The sequence below is a fragment of the Cebidichthys violaceus genome, unplaced genomic scaffold (assembly GCF_023349555.1).
Source record: "Cebidichthys violaceus isolate CVI_PGR_0920_01 unplaced genomic scaffold, fCebVio1.0.p SCAF_11, whole genome shotgun sequence".
NCBI classification, from domain to species: domain Eukaryota; kingdom Metazoa; phylum Chordata; class Actinopteri; order Perciformes; family Stichaeidae; genus Cebidichthys; species Cebidichthys violaceus.
This window is the reverse complement of record NW_027176274.1, coordinates 8393101-8411917: the sequence shown is the minus strand read 5'-3', so window position 1 is coordinate 8411917 and position 18817 is coordinate 8393101. Positions and strand designations below refer to the sequence as shown.

At 41.6% G+C, this 18817-nt stretch overlaps 1 protein-coding gene across 2 annotated transcripts; it reads left to right on the top strand.

Annotated features, from left to right (window-relative positions):
- Positions 1 to 1996: 1996 nt before the first annotated feature.
- On the top strand, positions 1997 to 11800 carry sona (SON DNA and RNA binding protein a). 2 transcript variants are annotated; one of them, XM_068703055.1, is made up of 10 exons: positions 1997 to 2120; positions 3703 to 3799; positions 4036 to 4243; positions 4719 to 4795; positions 4902 to 6635; positions 7118 to 7469; positions 8288 to 8802; positions 8907 to 9385; positions 9515 to 9607; positions 9817 to 11800. In XM_068703055.1, exons 2-9 carry the CDS (start codon positions 3772 to 3774, stop codon positions 9587 to 9589), a joined length of 3468 nt encoding a protein of 1155 aa, XP_068559156.1. In that variant the 5' UTR covers positions 1997 to 2120; positions 3703 to 3771; the 3' UTR covers positions 9590 to 9607; positions 9817 to 11800. The 2 variants fall into 2 exon arrangements, with proteins under 2 accessions (XP_068559156.1, XP_068559149.1); XM_068703048.1 differs by having other exon boundaries at positions 9773 to 11800.
- Positions 11801 to 18817: the final 7017 nt, after the last annotated feature.

The window sequence follows — 18817 nt, the reverse complement described above, 5'->3', positions numbered from 1 at the left end:
AGAAGTCCCTCCAAAGTCCATGTTCCTTTCTGAATTGTATCTTCGACATTTTAGGATAATATGCTCCACGTCTTCAGTAACATTACAACTAGTGCACTTATCGGAGTTCCTTTTGTCCATTAAATACAGAGTTGAGTTAAGTCCTGTATGTCCGAATCTTAACCTTGATAATATGACCTCCTCTCTTCTATACTTCCCTTTGTATGTCTTCACATTTGTGGATTTCTGAACATTATAATAATGTTTTCCTTTGTTGTCATTGTCCCACTTCTTCTGCCATAAATCCCGTACTGCCTCTCTTATTAATGCTTTGGCTTCCCCCTTCCCAAAAGGAATATTCAATATCTGCTCTTCTTTTAGTTTTAGTGCTCTCTTTGCAATCTGCTCTTTCATTGCCCTCCACTCCTACATGAGCAGGAACCCAGCAAAATTAAACATTTAATCCCAGTCTTTGAAGTCTCAACATTATCAGAGATATTTCCAACACTAAATCCTCTCTTCTTGTTTGTTTTGACTTTAGGCTGTTTAAAGCTGCAGCAGAATCTGAACAGATGACCACTCTCTCAGGCCTGACTTCTTCTACCCATTGCAGTACCAAGATTATTGCAGTATTTTCAGCTGTAAACACAGACAGTCTGTCATAAATTCATTTACATAAGGTCACACTAAATTCTGGAATGAATAACCCTGATCCTACGTGTCCATTCCCGTTGTCTTTAGATCCATCTGTATAAATCTGCAGATAGTTATAATAATTATTGTTGATGTATACTTGAGTCTGATGTCTAATGTCATACAAGTTTCTTTACATCCATGTTTTCCTCTGTTCTATGAGTGATACATCTACATTGTGAACTGGCAATATCCAAGGAGAAACATTTCCCCACATTACATTGGGACCATACTCTAACCCATTTAAACCGTATTCTTTGGCTATTGTACTGATTGTCCAACCAAACCCTTTGCCTTTAATTTGGGTGTATTCCCAGCATTCACACAGCACATTTGTTGTGGAAAGTTCCTCTCCTGATCCAAGAGCTACACCATCTCCTGTAGTAACAACACTTTAAGACTTCCGGCCCGATTCCTTCAGAATAAAAGCACCGTTCATCACCGTTTCCAAACATGTCTGGAAGGAATATTTAAGTGTTCACTGTATCTAGGCACGTCAATTGAGTACCAAAATGACAATACTTTAACATTACAGTTTCTGCCTAACACATTTTTTCAAGCTAAAACAAGAATAGCACATGCTGTCCTGATGTTTTCCAATAAAAGCCTTAAAGATACTTCATTTTTCACACAACTCAATAATAAACGCTTAATTTGCAAAGGTTTGCAAGTTAAATGTGGTTAAGCCCTGACTTTATGTCAAAGAAGTTGTACATGACTGAGAAAATTAGTATTTATAATCCACACAGCTCTCCAAAATACAGGGGCAATTTTCTCCTCAAATAATCTAATTAAGTGTTGCACACAATTATGCTTAAAAAACATTTTATTGTCCATGTCCCAGCTTCAAGAACAACTTATTGAGTCAATGCTTAATACAGACGTTGAAGCCATTTAGGCCAAAGACTATAATTTTAACCTGTGCTCAATGTCTGTACCATTCCGAAGGTGATCTTTATTATTTTAAGTAAGATCACTAATGGCAGAAGCCAAACAAGTATACCATCAGGTTCAGAATTAATGAGACAATAAGACCAGATTACTAACTAAATATAAAATATATCAAAAGTTTATGGCATCCAAATGTGATATAGATATACACCCATGTAGGCATACAAGAGGTTCTTTGTTCTTTTTTATTTTACATCGTGCACTACATTAAATAATGAATATCATGCACATCAGGACAGTTTGCTAGTTTGCCACAAAGACGTAAAATATAGGTTTGTTACCATGGAGCATATAGTTGCCTAGGAGACGGTAACGCCGCCATTGAAACCGCGCAGCATGGCATGTTGGGATACTTTTTTCCCCATCATGGCGGATCAGGTAGTTGGCTAACGTGAACGAGTTAGCATATTCAACGGTTATTTGGTGGTCATATATTGAATGACTGTAGCTATCTTGCATTTTCTACACACGGACCGCATCCACGGGACATAAACTGGGTAATTATATGCAACAGAGTCGAGAGATGTGATGAGCGAACGAGCCTGCTTTGTTGAAACAAGTAGCGGCTAACTGTGCTAGCGAGCTAGCTCGTTGAATAGATAGCCGCATGCTACGAAGCTAGCTACGGTGGCTTGCCGCTTTAGGCCGCGGCGTGAAGGCAGCATGTTTGGCTTATACGTTGTCTGACTGGTAAATGTGTTAAATAATCTACATTTTAAGGGGCTATCAGTTTAGAAAACAAAGTCATTTCTATATTAACTTAAGTTATCGAAAGCTAGCTGCAGTGATCTGTGAATGAATGTTAACGCTGGTTACGGCAGGGCAGGCCTGACTGTGATCGGTGTTATCTAACATTTGAATGTGTGAAAACTTTTGTTCCTCTTTTCGTATCTATTACCCGTGCAGTTGTGATCTAACAACACGCATTAGTTGTTTTCTGTGTAACTCAACAGTGGGACATAATTTGTGGGGCTAACTTATTGTATGCTAACGCTACTGGAAATCGTAATTAACGTGTTGGCGACCGCATCTTTTTGGGCTAACGTTAGCTTTAGCGTGAACTAAAGCGGCAACGTTAACTAGCTAAATGTTTTGGCTACATGCTGTCTTACAGTTTTCGTATCGTTGTTCACTAATAAGTGATGTAATTATTGTTACAGTGCAAGTACATTGTTTATACAAATATTTATGTTATGCCATTTGAGTTGCTAAACTGAGATTGTGCCTTCATTTTTAATGTTTATGAGAGACGTTACGGTTACGTAGCCGTGTTTCTCGCGTTTTATGGTTGTACGACAGCAAGGCTTATGTTGGCTTTATTGAAGCTTTACGACTATAGAACGCCATTAAGGTGCAGACTTGGGGCAAGTTACTACTTTTCGACATTTTGCAAAATTTTTGAATCTGGTTTTGGTGTGTGGAAATATTTACCCCCCTATCTATTTACGAACTTTCTTTGCGTTAGCAATCCAGCCTCACTGAAGTCGATGCAGGGAATGCAACCTTTGTTGGGTTTGGAGTCTGGTTGTTTGGTCCTAGATGGTAATTCCATTGACTCCATTGTGTTTTTACACCTCCGGTCAGTGATGTTAAAGGCAGGCATTTTGCCTTTAGTTGCTCGCAGAATATTTCTCCCCTGAGGATAGCTGATCTGTTGGCAGATAAACGGCACTTTCCACTTAATTTGGTTGAATCTTTCTGAATTGTGTCACGTTACTGGAAACTACCTGAAAAGTGTGTTTACAGACTGTAAAATCAAAAGATAATATTGGTAGATTTTATTCCTGCACTGTTGATTGTAGTCACAGACGATTCATATACAACAGCAGTCTAAATCTTACCTTCATGAAGTTTATAATGTTCAGTTTTTTTGTTTAAACTGTTTAAGGGAGGTATCAATTCAGCTTCATTTTGGATTGTCACAGGATGGCCAAAACGGACCTATCCAGGCCCTGTTGATATTCATACTAAGATGATGTTACTTACATTTTACTGTAGCATGGCTATGAAATGCATCCTCTTGTGTTGGCGTTGCATTCTTTGTTACTTAAGTTAAAATAACTTTGTTTCCCATGCCAGTGTTGAGTGAGGGAGCAGCACGGCTGTGACATTAAGAGAGCATTTTACAGAACCAGGGGCACCAGCACAATGGACTGTGCAGTGGACATCCCCTCAGGTGAGTGGTGGATAAAACACAAATACAATTTTGTCATTTCAATCTTAAACCATTTTGATTTTTCATTCGCCAGATCTTGGGTATAAAATGTTAATATATCATAAAAGTCCACACGAATGCTGCATTTGATGACGTACTTATTTCAAGTGCAGCACTAATAAAATGCTCTAAGTTTTCTACATGTCATGGATTTGCCGAATACTTGTGTAATCTGAAATACTTGCTGCCCTGTGCAGGTGAAGAGGAGGCACCTGAGAAAGACGATATGAATGCGAAGGAAGGGACTGAGCCACCCCCCAAGAAAAACAAGAAGCACAGAAAACACAAGAGCAAAAAGAAGAAGAGAAAGAGGAAGGGGGAAAAGGAGAGCAGTTCAGAATCTGGTGCAGAGTCGGATGTAGAGCCACTGCTGCCTCTGAATCCTGTCAGGACCACCAGAGCCAGGTCAGAAGACATTTTTATTAAAACACATTGTGTAAACTAAATGTACTGTCAACTGTGACATGGCAGCTGTAATCAATCTCTTTTTTCTTTTTTTTGTAAAATCAAAATATGTTATATAATAGTAAACGCATCTCGTTCAATGTGTTACAAATATATTTTTTGTCAATATTTCGTATCATAAGCTGTTTGGATTTCATATTCACGCTGTGGCCACGGTTTTTGAACATGTATTACTATTACAAAATATATTCTTGTTAGAGATGCACCGATTGCAATTTTCTTGGCAGATTCAGATTTTATTTTTATTTTTTTCCAAAAGTCTGACTAGCCGATCATTGACGGCAAGGTTCCAGACTAACTGTTTTTTTCCCCCATTGTCCACGAACCTCCCCACCCTCTTGTTTGTATTGGGAACCTAAGTTTTACACATAAACAAATAAAAAAACGCAATGTTTCCTTTTCTTGGTGTTTTTAGTGCCAGACTGGCAGCCGCTTCAGGAGCTGGAGAACAAGCTGGGCTGAAGGAGGAGGGGAAAAGGGACGTAATTACAGGTACGAGACGCTCAAACACAAACATGATTAATATTTTCTTTTAAAGTCATGGATTGTTTCCTGTTTTTTGTTGTTGTTGTTCTTAAATCGTCACTTCTCATCTCAGATCGAGCCGATGTTGAGGGAGATGCAAAATCCAAAAAACACAGAAGACACGCTGCCAAGAAGAAGAAAAAGAAGAAGAAGAAAGATGAAAAGCAGGAAAAGAAATCCCCTTCTCGCTCCCCATCTGAAAGCAGCTCAGCTTCAGGCTCTGAGTCTGACGGTGAACAGGTGAAAGTGGCTGGTGATGGAAAATACTCTCCCGCTGCAGCATCTGACCTGCAAGAACCGGTGTCCAAACTAGTTTCAAAAAGCAAACGAGGAGAAAAGTCTGAGTTGCTTGGGGTGAAGAAAAAGGAGATAGCGGATATGGATGTGTCTCCATCTGGAGAGAAGGGCAGCAATGCCAATCAAACAGAAAAGGAGATGAGATCGCCCTCTGCGGGCCAGGATGAGATAACAGCGAAGGCAACAGTTAAGACCGAGGGTGGTCATGAGGGTACGTTCAGCCATGCCCAGGAACTCCCTGACATCATCCCTAAACAGGAAGGTGCTACCTCAAGAGATGAACCAGGCCTGAAAGATCAGTCCAATTCAGTTCAGAGGGCTCAGCTGGCGGAGCACGATTCATCCAGTTGCAGGTCTCCTTCCCCTCCCAGGGGCCTAGCAATTAAGAGGTCTGGTTCAAGTCATAGTCGTTCACCAACACCTAGTCCTACTAGGGAGCAGTCTGGGCAACCAGCAGCAGCAACAAAAGAACGGTCAAGAACCCATTCCAGGTCAACCTCTAAAGAAAAACGGTCTGTAACTCCTCTAAAAAGTCGGCAGCTATCCCGCTCTCAGTCCCCTAAATCTAAGAGGAAGTCACTCTCCCAGTCCCCAAAGTCCTTCAAGAGAGATATTGGTCAGTCCCGGTCCACCTCTCGCTCCCTCACTCCCAAGAAGAAGGTGTCAAAGTCTCCGAGGAAGTCCAAGTCTCCTAAACGTCGGAGGAGTTCATTGTCCGTTTCTCCGAAGCGACGCAGAAGTTCCCACTCTCCGAAAAGAAAGTTGTCACGATCCCCTAAACGCGGCGGGCGCAGGTCTCCCTCTCTGTCTCGGTCTCCGAGGAGAAGTCGAAGGCACTCCAGGGCCCGCTCACCTAGGCGAAGTGGTGCAGTTGGCAGGCGTTCACGGTCACGTTCTGTCAATAGAAAGCGTCGCTCCAGTTCTCGATCAAGACGTCCCGTTCGTCGCTCCAGGTCGCCGGCAAGACGCACAGGAGGCAGGCGCTCCAGGAGTCGATCCGTGTCTCGGCATAGGAGGTCACCACCGGCCAGATCCCGCCGCTCGCGCTCTCGGTCGTTTCGCAGGAGAGGGCGTACTCGGTCACGTTCTGTTGTTGTCCTTAAGCGCAACCGGCACTCCAAATCCAGGAGTCCCCGCAAACGGACCAAATCCAGAACCCCTCCCTCCCGACGGCGCTCCCGTTCCCCCGCCAGGAGAAATCGTTCTCCGCCGAGGTCTAGCAAACGCTCCAAATCTCGCTCGTTGTCTCGAAGGCTTCGGTCAAAGTCCCACTCACCGATACCTGTCAAGAAGAGGTCCGAATCTCCGAGGAGGAGTGGAAGAAGGTCAAAGTCTAAATCTGTTTCGGCGGTCGTGAACAGATCTAGATCCGGGTCGGAGTCGAGTGATGGGCGGTCGGACAACTCCTCCCCAGCCAGATCTACATCTTCCTCTCCTGTTAAAGAGATGAAGCCGCCCTCCCCTGAGGCAGAGACAGCTGTGGAAAGTGGAGCATTTTCATCTACAGCAGGTCAGGATCCTTTATATATTTATATATATATATATATATATATATATATATATATATATATATATATATAGTTAAGTGTAAACGTGAATTACAAAAACTTAAAATGTATTTTGTTCCTAAACTTTTTGCATCTGCTCAGTTAGTGTCAGCCTTCTATTACGAAAGTGAAACTCAACGTCCTATCCTCTACAAACTGGCAAATGTTAATTTTAAATCAATTTTCATGAGTAACATTGACATGAGTGTAATATTACTACTCGTATATATTAACCGTACTCATCATCAAATCCCAGTTTAAGTTACCGTCAAGGCCTCCAAGACCATCAGAATGCCGGAACATTATCTTGCTCCTTGTTTGCTCTTTTTAACAAACAGTCCATTTTTATTATTGAATACTTGTAGTAACAGAGTTTGGACCCCAAAAAGTCATTTGTGTTACTGTTGCAGTGAAATGACATAACCGGTCTTAACGTACCATGCAGGTGCTTGGAAGCCCATGCCCGCTGCAGCTGTCCCCAGCCCCCAAGCCGGGAGCTCCTCCGATACGTTGCCAGACCAGCCTCAGGCGCCGTCTCCCAACCACGACAAGGAACAGAAGGAGTGTGTGAGCTCATCCAATGAACAAGATGTTTCCAGGTCTGGTTCCAGAGAGCCCGCCGCTGGCCCGGATCGGTCAGATCTTTCAGACGGATCAGATGAAGAAGAGGATTCTACCTCTCCAGTTAAGCAGCTGTCCAAGTCACGCTCGCCTACGGATCGAAGGAAACCGTCCCGCTCAACTTCTCCACCACGACGCTCAACATCCAAGTCGGCACCCCGAAGGAAGCCTTCAAGGTTTGTAGAGTGTTAGTGTGTGTATGTACCCATCCCACGTCACAAATCAGGTTTCTGTGGGTCCTAAAAGACTTAAAATTGAATTTTTGTACAGTTCGGCATTAATGCTTTCTAGTTACCGATCCCTGATAATGCTACATTATGAACAACATATCTGTGTTGATTTGAAGTCAAAAGAAGGGGAGAGCTAGTAATGCTAACAGCTAATATACGTAGGTTCCATTATGTGTTCTGGCTCTGTTCAGTAAAAATCAATATATGGACGAATGTAAATTATAAGTTATCATGATGTGTTCAAAAGTAATCTTGTTAAATGTAGTTTTTTGGCAAGACACCTGAATAAATATAGTTGTTTGAAGGAGATGTTTTTACAGCAGAATGATGACCTGTTTAACATCCTAACAATGGCTCTTAGCAGCTTATGATACCTAATTAAAACGGCTAATTCCAAGATTTTTTTCATCAATAAAAATACATCTTTTATGACCTAATCATTTGAATTGTGTTTTTATGCAAATAACAAAGGAAAAGGGTAACTTTTAGAACTTTAGCAATGGTTTACACTGTTTTCCGAGCAGTTGAAATGATTTTTAGGACGGTGGTAAAAAATAAATTGTCTGGAGCCTTGTATACCAGCAGCTATAACAACACAAACAAGCACAAAATATTTATATTGGCCAATTCGTGTCAACGATCTGCAATTGGTATCGGTGAGAAAAAACATTGTTCCGATCCGTGACTTAAAAAAGTGATCCGATCTGAGTTTTTATGATCCCTTGCACCCCTTTTCATCAGTCTTATCATTCACCCTTTCTCAGGTCTAAGTCTCCCGTGAGGAAAAGAGATTCTGTCTCTCCAGCGGAAAGGAAGAAACGACGGTCTAAATCTCGAAGTCCTGCCCGGCGGAAGAGGTCGCGCTCCCCCGCAAGGCGTAAGAGGTCACACTCCAAGTCCCGGACCAGAATCCGCCGATCCAAGTCCCGCTCTCCTCCAACCCGAAAGAGACGATCCCGCTCACCCAATCCCCGCGGGAGGAGGAGGTCCAAGTCCGTAGACAGGAGCAAGCGATCCAAGAGCCGCTCCACCGGCCGCAGAAAACGTTCGGTAGACCGAAGCAGGCGATCAAGGTCTCGCTCTTCTGATCGCAGACGCAGGTCTAGGTCAAGGGGTCGAGGGAGGCGCCCGGTGTTTCGCAGTCGTTCGTTCGATAGACGGGACAGGTGGAAAAGAGAACCCAGCCACTCTCCGGTTCTCATCCTCCGCAAGCAGCGCCGCTCAGGGTCCCGGACACGACGCAGCACCAGCAAGACTCCTCCACGCCTCACTGAACTGGGTAAAACATTTTGATAGTAACTAAGGACACGTATTACATTCATGAACATTCACGGTTTCGTTTTTGTATGAATTGTTGCATTACCCCTCCCTCTCTTTCTTCAGATAAAGACCAGTTGCTGGAGATAGCCAAAGCTAATGCTGCTGCAATGTGTGCTAAGGCGGGGGTGCCCATTCCTGAGAGTCTTCGACCGAAAGCCATCCTCCAGCTCCCTCTACCCACTCCCTCTCCTGCTCCTCTCTCCTTACCGCTACCGTTACCTCTCCCGATGGGCATGGGGATGCCCAATATGCCCAATATGGGTCAGATGGGGATGCCCAATATTCCAGGAATGCCCAGCATGTCAAACATCACCATGAGTGCCGCTATGGCAAGTATGACAGCGGCTACTATGACCGCTGCCTTGACCAACATGGGTGCCCTGGCGGCCATGCCTCCCCTCGCCCCGCTTCCCACCATCACTAACAAGCCTCCGCCGTGTCTCGCTCCCCCAACGCCAACCCTCAACCTGGACCACATCGAGGAAGCAAAGAGGAAGGTCACTCAGCAAGCTAACATACACACCATAAAAGAGCTCACTGAGGTAAACGGGGAACTCTGTTAATGTGCATTTGTGTTTGAGAGAGATATACTGGAACAATGTGCACATGAGTAATGTACAAGACTGTACCAATGCAAAGTGACTGATTTGTTTGTTTCTGTGTTTTTGTAGAAGTGTAAGATGATTGCAAACAGCAAGGAGGAGATGGCCATCGCTAAACCCCACGTCTCAGATGACGAAAGCTAAAATCGCCAAGGTGTCAAGGTAACATTTCCCATCTTTTATTTATTTTTTATTTTTTCAGTCTGTGTCCTTGTCTTTATGTTAGTGTTTACATTTCCCCTCACTGTGATGTTCCTCTGCATATTAAATGAAGCCTAATGTTTCTGTAGATGTTAAATGGTGAACAAACTCTTTGTCTGTACACAGCCACTCCCCTCAAAGAACTAAAGGAAAACATAATCGCTTTACAGGAGGACCTACCTTCCCACAGTTCCCTTCGGCAGCCAGATGACCTGACTGAGCCTCATAAACCATCGCCACCAAGAAGAAGAAGAAGAAGAAGAAGAGCATCTAAGTTGTCACAATCAGACATACGGGCACCAGCCACTGCCCCACCCAGCTCCCCAGTTTGTTTCTGTCTGTGTGTGTGTGTGTGAGAGAGGCAGACTGTCAACTGTGATACCACTGAGTAAACTGGACACACTAACATGTGTGCACAGTTGTATGACTGAATAGTGATTGTGAGTCTGTGTGTGTGTGTGTGTGTATATCTAGTGACTTTCACCACCTCAATGTTGCTGCTCATTTAAGCGGTCACTGACTAAAGAGGAAACGAACCAAACTAACTAGTGGCGCAAGTGTTTTTGTAAAAGATTAGTTTCTCTAAATTTGTTTTACTCTTATGCTTTCTAAAAGAATTGTGTTAAGTGGCGACTTCTTCCTTGTTCTTCTGTATTCCCCTTGGTTATCTCTAGTCCCCGGTTTTATAAACAAATAATGCAGAAAACGTTTTGGTAGATCCTCTCATGTGATTTGTTCTCAAAAGCCTGGGTGTCCAGGGCAGGAGAGTGACCACATATGAATCCTGGAACAGGATACCAGGTCTGGTTACTTTGAAGGAATGGTGTATTGACAGCAAAAAGAAGTTGGCTGTGACGAAACAAAGCGTAACTAATTCAGTTGGCACTGCCCTGGGTGTGATTTTCGTTCCCTCTATTTTAAACGACGCCAACCTAATCTTGACTCTATCCTGGTCTTTCATTTGGGCTTTGTTGGGATTTTTTTAAACCATGTTTACTTTAGATTTAAATTTCAACATTTCATCTGCCCCTCTTTTAACACCAACGTCCTAATATGCAGTGTTGTATGTTTTGCAGAACCCTATGTTGACCTGGCCAACAGAACAGAACCTCCCATAATACCTATAACCCCAGATTCAGAACTAAGATTTGATTGGACCTTCAGCCACCAAGCTTTAGCTGAATCAGTTTAACTATATTTTTTTTTACACTGTAAATGGTTATTACTATTAATTTCTAATTCATTGTGACATGATACATACATGATAAACAATAGGTATTTAAAAAAAGAAAAAAAAAACGCTTTAGATATGCTTTTGCCTTTTTGTTGCTGTTTACATTATTAAAACACCATTTATATCGTTGACTTTTATAGAGGCGCACACGGAGAACATCGTTCATGTTGTTGTGCTGGGTGTGATAAATGACTTCTAGTGGTTGTAGACTTGAATGAACAAAGTTGAGCATGTAGGTTTTGTGTATTAGACAATCAGTTTCTTGGTCTCAAGATGCTTTTCTTAAAGAAACTATGCCCCACTTTACATTTAGACATCTTGCAGCATTGTATTCAGGTGGCAAATAGGAGAGAATTATTACGATAACTGCAAACATGAAAAACCCAACAAGCCCTTTTCATTTATTCCATTGACGCAGTTGATATCTGCTTCACCTGTACTTGTTTCTCCGGCCCCTAGTAGGTCTCCTGTGTGAGCTGCATGTGGGTAAATGGGGTCCATGTTTTATTGAATGCTGAATCCCATTGGATGACTGAAGAACAAAAATGTACTTGGTGCTTTTGGGAAAACTCACAGGGGTGAGGTTTTTAAGGAATCTTTCACTCATAACTCATTTATTTTCATTGGAGAGAGAAATAACTCTTCTTTGTCGACATCCCACACCCGGGGCTGTTTAACTGTAGGAGATAATCTGTTAAGGTTTTGTCAAACTGTACCTATACTGACTGTACCAAAAGCGTAGTTGAACTGTGGAATTGATTCCCTGATCTTTAGCTATTTTAATGACAGAAAAAAAAAAGAAGAAAATGCATTTTAGGATTCTTTTTTTTTTTTTTTTTTTTTTTTTGGGTTCATTTGAATATGACATTGCCTGCTTTGTACATAAATGTGTTGATTATTAAAAACCTCAATGATCTGTATGTTCTTGTGTGCTGTGTTCACTTTAGGCTGCCTTAGTGTATCACATCACATTTACCACACTGGACGTTGAAGACAGATTGTATTAAAAAAAAATCAATTCCACCATAATTTAGATACAGATGAATTGGTACATTGCTTTAAGCCATATGTTAGATTATTGATCTGTAATTGCATGTTTCAAAGCCAAAATGTGTATCAAACTCAAATTCTATAAATAGATTTTTGGTAAAAGACTGGATTATTGACCAGACCCTTCTGATTTATAATTGCTGTTAATACTGAGATGACAGTGTAAATGTTCAGTGAAGTGACGTTGCTAACCAGTGAGTGACCAGCTTTCACATCTAGAACGAAAGCCTTCGCAGCAGAGATGGAGCCCAACAGCGAAACCTGACTGTACAATTTATTGATTTGCAAGACTGCATGCTTGTGTGTGGGCAGTTTGAGCGTTTGCCTTTGTGAGAGAAAGATAAATAAATGTGAGTGCATTTGTTCTGTTTTAAGGCTCATGCCAGCAAGTCATTTCCTGTGTGCTTGGATAATTAAAATGTCCTTTTAGAAAATGTTCCGGGCTAGAAAACACCTGCAGTTATGAAACCCTCCTACAAGTGGTGCACTTTCTCTTTGTTTCGATTCATTGAGGAGGTCAGAGACTTAAAGGAATTGTGTAAGCTCTCTATCAACAAAAAGGTCCTTTAAACACTATTATGTAAAGCTCTAACAGATAGTGAAGGAACAATGGTAAGGTAAAGTTAAGGATAAGGGCTTTAAACACTTTATTTTCAGTTTATAAGTTGTCTGATTTACTCAGATAACAAAGAAGAGAGACCCAGGGCAGTCTTCATGAAGAAAGCTTAAAATACTTTAATCTGGATTTGCACACTGACTTGGATAAAAAGTTTCAAAACCTCCAGAGTTAAGAGTTTCCACCATAGTCTTCATCATGGGGTTTAAAATACTAACCACCATGGCATTCACTAAAATGAAAAGTACAATCATTACCATAGTCATGGATTCAGGGCTTTGAACAGTTCTTCCTCTTCAAATGAAGCAAACGCCACAGAAAAGGAACAACATATGCCGTAGTCCTTTTTGTTTCAAGAGTTGGCTTGTTTTTATGCTGATTAACACAGTGTGGTATAGTACTATAGAAGAAAAATAAGGGGCTGTATAGGGGGGGGGGGGGGGGGGGGGAATTAAAGTTAAATCCTCTTCTTCATCTGATTAAAGTTAAAGAAGTTTAGAAATTTGCCATATTTTGGATGTAAATATAAATCCAGAATGAGGAAAAATTAAAAGACCGTTCCTGCTCCCTGAAGACAAACACAACAACAACAGCAACCAATGTCTTAATTAGAAATGCAGAGCCAGTATTTTAATTCCACTCTCAGTTTCCACTATTATTTTCTGAATTACTATGTTAAGGTTAGTAATCTGCATCAACTCTGAAAGAGTAACTCTGTACACATTCTTAGCCAATAATCCTCATTTAATTTGTGGACTGCAATTACATTACATCAGTAATTACAGTTAAAGGCCTTCCTGTCATTGTCCGCACGTTTGCTTGTTTACACACACACACACACACACACACACACACACACACACACACACACACACACACACACACAGTCCCGTTTGCATGGATATGGGTAGCATGCTGAGAAGCTATGAGTCATTGGATTTTGCAGATCAATGGCTGTGGATCGATGGATGGCTGAGTGCTTTGCAACGACCACCTAGTCCGGGCACTCGACCCACTCTGTCAGGCAGCCAGGAAAGGAGGTCACATACACAAATTCCCACTCGCTCCCACTTGCTTTCTAGTTTCACCACACACTCTCTCACAGCATTGCTTCACACTCCAGTCCTACTCACACACACGGACACACACACACACACACACACACACACACACACACACACACACACACACACACACACACACACACACACACACACACACACTGTATAAGCCGATGAATTCAGCCTGTGGTGGAGTTCTGGATCAGAGTGGAAATTGTTTCACCACAATGTGACTAACGAAGACAAGAGAGACAGCGAAGAGAAAGGGAGGAAAGAGGATTTGAAAGAAATGAGAGGCTGGATGAGATAAAAGCTGACGAGAGTGGAGAGAGAAGAGAGAAGAGAGGGAAGACTGAGAACAAAAGAGAAAAATAAGATGCCTAATTTTACTGAGGAGGATTTGGAGCGCTGCCGACAGTGAGCTGTGTCTGTAACTGTGAGGGTCCATGTACTGGTCAGAGTAGAATAAAGGTTGTGACTTTGACTGTACTTGTCGCTTCATTGTACTGTCAAAACTGTGTGTACACATTTCCGTTCAAGTGTGTGTGTGTGTGTGTGTGTGTGTGTGTGTGTGTCTGTCCTCGACAGGAAAGAGTCATACCAAACCAAAATTGTATTTCAGCTGGAGAGCCTGCTGTAACAATGGTATGTGAACGAACACATCTATGATTGAAGGCCCACATGTTGCATACATGCATAAATATTTCATGAGTGCAGTGGATCTTAATTTATTGATGAGTGAAGTTAACCCAATGAAATATTCATGCAAACTGTATAAAAATTAAATTTCAAAATATTCTTTTTATTTTCCATTTCAGATTGAGAATTTAAATATAAGTTAACCCATTGGCAAAGGATATTGAAATGTTCCGGAGAACTTCATCAAAATAAAATTCATATTTGCCAGCTTAAATGCTCTGTAACGCATTGCAATAAGAAGATACACAACATCTTTGAACTTGCTCATTTTAATGTGATTGTGCCATATGTGGCTCAGATCCCCTGCCTTTCTGTCAGTCTTTTTGTATTGAAGAGTAGACTTGATTTTTCCACGAGTGTGCGGGTCATTTAGGACGGCTGATGTCATCTTGGTCTGAAACGTCAGACAGAAGCGATTCTACGTAGGAAAGGTTTCCCATCTGTACTTCTTGAGAAAATGAAAAAAAACAACCCATCTACCCATAAAAAGAGCAAACAGTCAAGTATCAAAGCAAAAGGTTGCCCCGTTGTGTGGCAGAGACAATGTTTTCTTGCATTTGGATTCTTGTATGTATGCGTTGTGTATCTAATTTCATATCAAATTTACAAATTGAATGCTGAAATGTGACTTCTTGTCATCTTAGCTGGACTTGGGTCATCAAACAGCGTTCACATGGGCGGAGGACATGCTGGCCACGGTCGCAGAGTTGACCTATGAAGTCAGCCACAGAGACGGATGCCTCCTGACTTTAGCAAGCGTTGGTGTGAATGATGAGAACATCGAGGTAGTACACTATAGTTTGTGTGTGTAAGTGTGTATGTGTGTGTCTGGCTCAATAGACTCAAAGTGATTCATTTCTATAGGGAGAAAGTGTGTGAGTCAGAGATTATAGTGTGTGTGTGTGTGTGTTTGTGTAAGGATGTGTATTTTTCTTGCATTCAACAATCACAGCAGAAACGTTGTGTGCATGTGTTTGTGCACATGTCCTGTTTGTCTTGCTCCCCCTGTGTGTGTGTGTGTGTGTGTGTGTGTGTGTGTGTGTGTGTGTGTGTGTTTGACAGCCGCAGGAATATGTACGTTAGTTCCAGTCCATTGCTCGAGAATGAGAGCAGAGGTAGTGCTCTGTGTGTGTGTGTGTATGTGTTGTTTGTCACAGGATTGGAGGGACTACCCATGATGACGTATACAAAGATCAAGGTAGATCAAGGTTAATATGTGAGTGTGTGTGTACATTAGCTGCAGGGAAGGAAAGTTCCTCTTGTGTCTACACTGATTAACTTAGCATGTGTTTGAACATCAAAGGTGAGACTCTCTGCTGAAACCTCAGTGTAACACGTTCAAATCTAACTGACGGTGGGCGGCAAAGTCGTATATTCTTCATATGCATTCCATAAAATCTATAGTAACCTTTAATGATTAGATTTTAGTGAGGTAATTTGACTACTCAGACAGTTATATATGTGTGTGTTTGCATGTGTGTATTTCCTATACTGTATAGGAGGTCACACTGGAGAACCTAACCCGACTGCTGAGACGTGTGTATTACCGAGTCATTGGCGTTCCAGTCCATCGCCCCTGTTAGGGCTCATGGTGAGAATATCAGGAGTGTGTCGCAGTCACAAAGCGATGTAATGTCATGATACAACAAGGTAGAGTGGTTCAGCAGTGTGCGTCTGTGTGTGCTTGGCACTTGTGTGGTAGCAATATATGGTTCATCGCTGACTTAAATAACAAAAGCATCGAGGTAGAGGGGCGTTGGCGTTTGCATGTGTGTGTTTAAGCGTGCGTGTGCTTCATGAGGAACAACGTACTGTTTGAGTGGCTGCCATTTCATGTTGGTGCTTTAACAGTTACCTGCATGCGTTTCCTTCCCACAACTAGAATATTCATGTGTTACACTCACAAAACAGGATGCCAATAAACAGCCTGTTTTGAAAAAAAACCCCAGCTCTATTAATTAGCGTTTGTTAGATATTTAGGTCAAGGAAAAGTTTGCATGCTAAGCCTACAGGCTGCTACAACAATATTGAACAATGTAAGAGTAAACGCCACATGGGAACTCTTCCGTCTGTGATTAAAATATCAAGGTTTCACATCTTACTCACCTGCAACAGGCTAATCAAATATTGAAATCTGCAACTGGCTGATGAAATATTCATACTTGCCACAGGGCTGTCAGGTACTCACATTAGTAAGTTGAGTGGTCTCCCCAGCTTACTTCGAGATCACAAATTCTATTCCTGGATAAACTGGTGTAATCTTTAATTATAAACATGATCCTTTTGGCTGTACTCATTCATTAGTCACTCCCTACAGTGCACCTTCTTTTTTATAAGATTACATTTGTTTGTCTTTTCATCAAAAGAGAGTATCCATTTCTATGCTTTCAGTTGAAAAATGTTTGCCAGTGTATTGATCATCTTCAATTTCAAAAGATGCATGGCAATGGCAATAATGAAAGTCACAGGAAACATGTAGAAGGGAGATACAAAGAAGATGAGAAAGACAGAGGATGAGACGTCTAATGAGCCAGATTTAATGAATCCACAGTGACTGGCTTCACATATTTGCATGTTCTATTCATCCCCGCCGTTTAAATGTGAACTGGATGACTCTTGAGAGAGTTCTTTGGTATGTAGTTAAAGTTAAAGTCACATCTTAATCGTTTACAGGTGTACACCAGAAAGCACCCATAACTGTCTTTGGGTGTCTTGTTTGTTGTAGGCTGTCTGAAAAGCTTCATTGTAATTTGACACGCAACATGGACCGCATACATATTGTTCTCGTAATGTTACAAGAATACAGTTGGTGGCAAAGGTATTGAAGTGTTTTCTACGAGCAGCAGAAACGACAAATGTCTCTTCACTGTCCCAGGCGCTTCTCTCAACGGACCACACTTAGCACATTTTATTCATGCAAGGTGTTAAACGCTGACTCACTTTCAGCGACAGCAACAAACATTTTCACTCTGCTGCTGTCCTAAGACTTTTACCTCTGACTGTACTTGTACACATTTTTAGACATGACAGCTCTTTTAGAGTTAACTCACTATTCCCTGACAAAGCAAGAGAGCCAAGAAATGTATGTTTTTTTGCTCGCTGCAGCATGCATTAATTATGGCTTCCATGCAAAATAGATTAGATCTGCAACTTCATTGAGTGGCTGAGGCCGTTGTGGAGTTCATGCATGGCTCACATGACTTGGCCTCCGACTCTAGTCCAACTAGATGGAGCCCACAATCTCCCACAGCAACCTGAGAAATTAAAATCAGGCAATTTATGACATTATGCCCCTCGTTTTAGTTGCTTATAGGTGGATATTACATCCCTTATCAAAAGGAGATCGGGTCAGTTCTGCTGAGGCACTGGACTTTCATTTAATATCAGAAAAATTGTGAAATCTGCAGCTTTTGTGATATTTACTCTTATAGCATGCATTTTGTTTATTTTAGTATGTGCTGTATCAACTATCAACTATCAAATACAATGCAATGCATTGCTGTTTCTACTTTGTCACAGTAACACAAAGAACAGCTCCTAAGTCTATTTTCAGTCTGTAACTGTTTCCAGCAACATTGTGCTGTATTACGGAGAGCACAGGAAGTCTGATGTGTCATTGTTTTGGTTATTTTTCTATTTTCCTGCAGGACATGTTTGACTTTGAGAATACATGGGGCTGTCTGTTGGCTTGTCCCCTGTTGTCTCCCAGTTTGCCACTGTTGAATGCTTGTTGTACGACAACACTGACCCGTGTTTGTTCTCCTAGATGCAAACTCACAGTGAGTCTTATCTCCAGTGTTTCCTTTACGACTATTTGCCAGAAAAAATGCATCAGTATTCATCATGAATGAAGTATATAGAGAGGACACAGGTTTTAAGTGTAACATGGTTTGATTGATTTGATGATGGCATTTCCATGCATACAATAAAACAGACCAAATACCTCTCTGTAGCCAAAGTATCTCTAAATCCAAAGGGAGGCATTTGTAAATATGTCCTCTGATATGGAACATCTTTTTTTGTCAATGGGTGTTCCCACAAGTTAATACATTTAGTTCTAGGCTTTTAATTTGAGAGCTCTGATCTGTATCTGTGGAAAGAGGGCTTTGCTTTAGAGGCTGTTATCGACCTTCTTTGCCCCTAAACTGTTGTTCTTATTAGCCAACTGACAAACAATCTATGGCAAATGGACTCAGTGGGGTGCAGCACAAATGGAGTACGAGCAGGAATTCTTTGCCTCTCATTCTGAATTGAGTTGTTTCTATTTTATATTCACCATATCCTCTTCTGCATCTTCTTATCTTTCTTTCTTTCACACTTGTGAGCCTTTATGCGCACATGTAAGCTTGAGTATCTCTTTCTCAGTTCAGTTTAATTCCAAAATGCTTTATTGGTATGAATGTGGATGCAACATTATTGCCAAAGCTACACTATTGAATTCATTTTCATATGAAAAACAAAGATAAATAGCCACAAGAAGACAGATATTTTAAACGCTGAAGCAACGTTTC

Excerpts from the sequence above, each read along its gene's own strand:
- sona (XM_068703055.1), top strand. The coding sequence starts at position 3,772 with ATGGACTGTGCAGTGGACATCCCCTCAG. Across the intron at positions 3,800-4,035 it reads TGCAGTGGACATCCCCTCAG|GTGAAGAGGAGGCACCTGAG; the intron begins GTGAGTGGTGGA and ends TGCCCTGTGCAG. Across the intron at positions 6,636-7,117 it reads AGCATTTTCATCTACAGCAG|GTGCTTGGAAGCCCATGCCC; the intron begins GTCAGGATCCTT and ends CGTACCATGCAG.